The 3,408-nt window shown below is 40.5% G+C and overlaps 1 protein-coding gene across 1 annotated transcript in view; it reads right to left on the reverse strand.

Annotated features, from left to right (window-relative positions):
* SLC12A2 (solute carrier family 12 (sodium/potassium/chloride transporter), member 2) overlaps positions 1–1,388 on the reverse strand; it is a 24,757-nt gene extending 23,369 nt beyond the window's left edge. The window contains exon 1 of the mRNA XM_009075171.1: positions 1,209–1,388. Coding sequence (XP_009073419.1) covers positions 1,209–1,388 — 180 coding nt within the window. The remainder of the gene's footprint in view (positions 1–1,208) is intronic.
* Between the last annotated feature and the right edge of the window lie 2,020 nt (positions 1,389–3,408).

The following is a 3,408-nucleotide window of genomic DNA, read 5'->3' on the forward strand; positions in this document are numbered from 1 at the left end:
CTGGCCTTGGACACGACTCTTCCTATTTGGCACCCACTCGTTTTTCCACAGAGAGAAGTGATTTGGGAGACAGAAATACTCTATTAGAAGCACAAGCAACATTTATGGTAAGCAACCTCATAAAAACTATGACTGAAAGATACAATCAGAGGAAACCAGTTATGCAGTATTCACAGCTGTACACCTGATGATGATTCTCTTGAGCTTAAACAAATGAGGAAAAGTCATCAGATTTTGCAGAGTTATCATTCCCACAAGAGCAATTATGACTTTCTCTAAAAGAGAACAAAGTAAGATCACAGAGATACTCAAACTATTCCACTATAAAAATGTACTTCAGTCCAACAGAATGGTCTGCACAGCCACATCATTTCAGCAGGTATGAAACAGGTTTTCCCCACAGCTTTTCAGACAAGGCTGTCAGCCTTGCATGTTAGCACATAAAAACAGCACATGTACCACATGTACTTCTCATCAAATCCACATGCCAGACACTTTTTCATTAGTGGACTGCAGCTTAATCTCAAGCCAACGTTTTGTTACACCTATCAGAAAAACTTAGGGCAAAGATGGACTACCACAAACCAAGCTGAAATCAATTAGCACTAACTAGGTTTTTCCTTTTGTTCTTCCAAAGCCTTACCAATAAACAGTTCATGAATATACCAATTACCTGTGAAGCGTATGTGGAAGACTATTAATTACCCCATAACTCCAGGAGAATTTTTAAATACGGTTTTAACGAAGATTCACCACATTCTTGTCATTAAAGAGAATACTATGATAAATATATAAAACACTCCTAAAAAGTCTGCTTCTTGCCTAAGAAACTTCAAAACATAAGTTATTGACAGAGGCTACCTATGAGTACTATGTATTACTACTGAATCTTGAGTGCATTTATCCCCATCACTGAATGATGACATTCAGATACCGACAGAAAGTAACTGTACCATCACCTACCCAGTCTACTCAGAAGAGTAAATATGTACACCACCTGTGTATAAACACCCAAAAGTTTCCAACACGCATAGGTTGTTCTCCAACATACCAGCTGGAGTGTACCAACTGTTCCACATAAACCTTGTCTTTATGGAGATAGGCATATTTAGCCTATGATTTTTCTTAATATGCAGTTAAAAAACAACCAAAGAAAAAAAATTACAAACACAAAAGCCAATAAACAGAGTTAGGAGAAAGGTTTATACCTGAAAATTGTTCATCAGCCCATACTGACAGCCTGACTCACAGGATGAGAAGTCATAGTTCAGTTTGCAAGCTGCAGTAGTGCAGTTTGTCAGCTCAGTGACAAAGGTGTTGTTAACGTTCCCTGTGGCATCGCGAACAACACAGGAACCTACGGTGGACACAACAATAAGAAAAGGCATTAACAAACTGAACCTGACCTTAAGGACATGTATCAAGCTCAATTCCCACAGAGCATTGTTAAAATTCAGCATTTATGTTTTTAACACATTTCAGCACTAAGCATATCATCACTGTGAAGAACAAAGACAAACAAGCAAACTAACTCTCCTGCTCTCCTGCCTGAGGTGCTCTTCAGTTTGTTAATAAATCTGAGTCTTAGTAAGAAAATTAAATTTTTAGCGCAGAGGAATACAATGTCAGTAGACTTGCAAAAGTTTAACTGCAGTTTTGGCTCAACGTACTATTTCTCTGTAACGTGAGTTTCCACACAATGAAGTTAGTATTATGCACCACTGCTTGATCTGGTAACGGCTTGAAACTGAAAGAGGTTATGTTTTTAGGTAAGGTATAAAGAATAAATTCTTCCTTGTGAGGGTGCTGAGGCACTGGCACAGGCTGCCCAGAGAAGCTGTGGCTGCCCCATCCCCTGAAGTGTCAAAGGCCAGGCTGGACAGGGCTTGGAGCAATGTGGGCTAGTGGAAGGTGTCCCTGTTCCACTCAATATGGCTCAGACATTCAAAGCAACCATTACACAGTTTGCCACAAGAGCCTGCTGCAAGCCATTTCCCCATGTTTAAACAAGCCACCTCTATGTGACTGTGGTACTTAAGTTAGTTTCTTGCTGAAAAACAAAGCCACACAGTACCATTCCTTTCATATTTTTACATAATTAAGTCTATCACCTTAATTGTTGTCTTCAGTTCACCTACGACTGCTTGCAATTTTGCTGGTCAAGAAAATGCTGAAGACACACTATTTCAGCCTGCAAGTACCAAAAGGTACTAAAAGGCTATAAGCCTTCTACTTCAGGGGGTTTTGTCTCATACAGGACAAAAACCAGAGCAAGCTAAGTATTATCTAACATTCTATGGTTTAATAGTTGAGGTTAGTCAAATTCTTTGGACACCAGCAAACACTTCCAGGAACAGGGATTAAACAAGGAGTGGGGAAAAGTCCACAGGATAGTAGTCAATAAAATTCCTGTATTTTTGTCTTTTAGGAACTTGAATGACAAGCAGGTCCTAGCAACAAAACCATGTGGCAGCTGAGGACCTAAATTAATTACCTACAAAGTCAGGAGGAGGACACAGATGTGCTGCAAGGTCTAGTTTCTCTAACATTCCTAGTTATCTACATAATTGGTCTCTCTTCCACTGGGAAAATGAATTCCTAATTACCTATACCATATTTAGATTACTTCTGAGCCATGAGAACTTGATTAACAGTCCACAGTAATACCTGGTCCCAGCAGGTGGACATTACTTAAACCTTCCACTCTTCGGATTTCTTTTTCAGTTACTTATTAGGCCAAATTGGTTAAATTAGAGGAAGAGATTCCTCTATTGATCACCTGTCTTATGATTTTCTTGCGACTATGGGGGGGAGCTGAGCTGGGGCTTTTTTGGTTGTTTCCTGTTTTAAATGGGATTAAATGTTCTGTATGAGTAAAATGTTTCTTCTTCACTACACAAGTATTTGCCTCAGCAGCTCAAACAGAGAGTAATGGACGTGACAATATCCTTCCCAGCTGAACTGTTTGTAGGTAACATTTTGTTGTTGATAGATTGCACTGGCAGTGCCACTAAATACCCACAATGCACTATCACAGCCCTCCTCTTCCTCATGTTTTCACAGTACAGATCCAACTGGCTGGCAGGATTTTCACGGGTAGTGTCAAAGTGCAACAGAAAGGGACAATAGCACTAGGAACAAACATCTAGTAAGCCTTACTACTTGTGTCCAGTTCTGGGCCCCTCACTGCAAGAAGTGAAGGCCCAGGGAAGGGCAATGAAGCTGGTGAAGGGTCAAGCACAAGTCCTATGAGGAGAGGCTAAGGGAACTGTGTGTGTTTAGCCTGGAGAAGAGAAGGCTCAGGGGTGACCTTATCACACTCTACAACTACTTGATTGAAGAAGGCTCAGACCTTATCACACTCTACAACTACTTGATTGAAGGCTGTAGCCAGGTGGGGTCAGTCTC

Source organism: Acanthisitta chloris, unplaced genomic scaffold (genome assembly GCF_000695815.1).
Source record: "Acanthisitta chloris isolate BGI_N310 unplaced genomic scaffold, ASM69581v1 scaffold1645, whole genome shotgun sequence".
In the NCBI taxonomy this organism is placed as follows: domain Eukaryota; kingdom Metazoa; phylum Chordata; class Aves; order Passeriformes; family Acanthisittidae; genus Acanthisitta; species Acanthisitta chloris.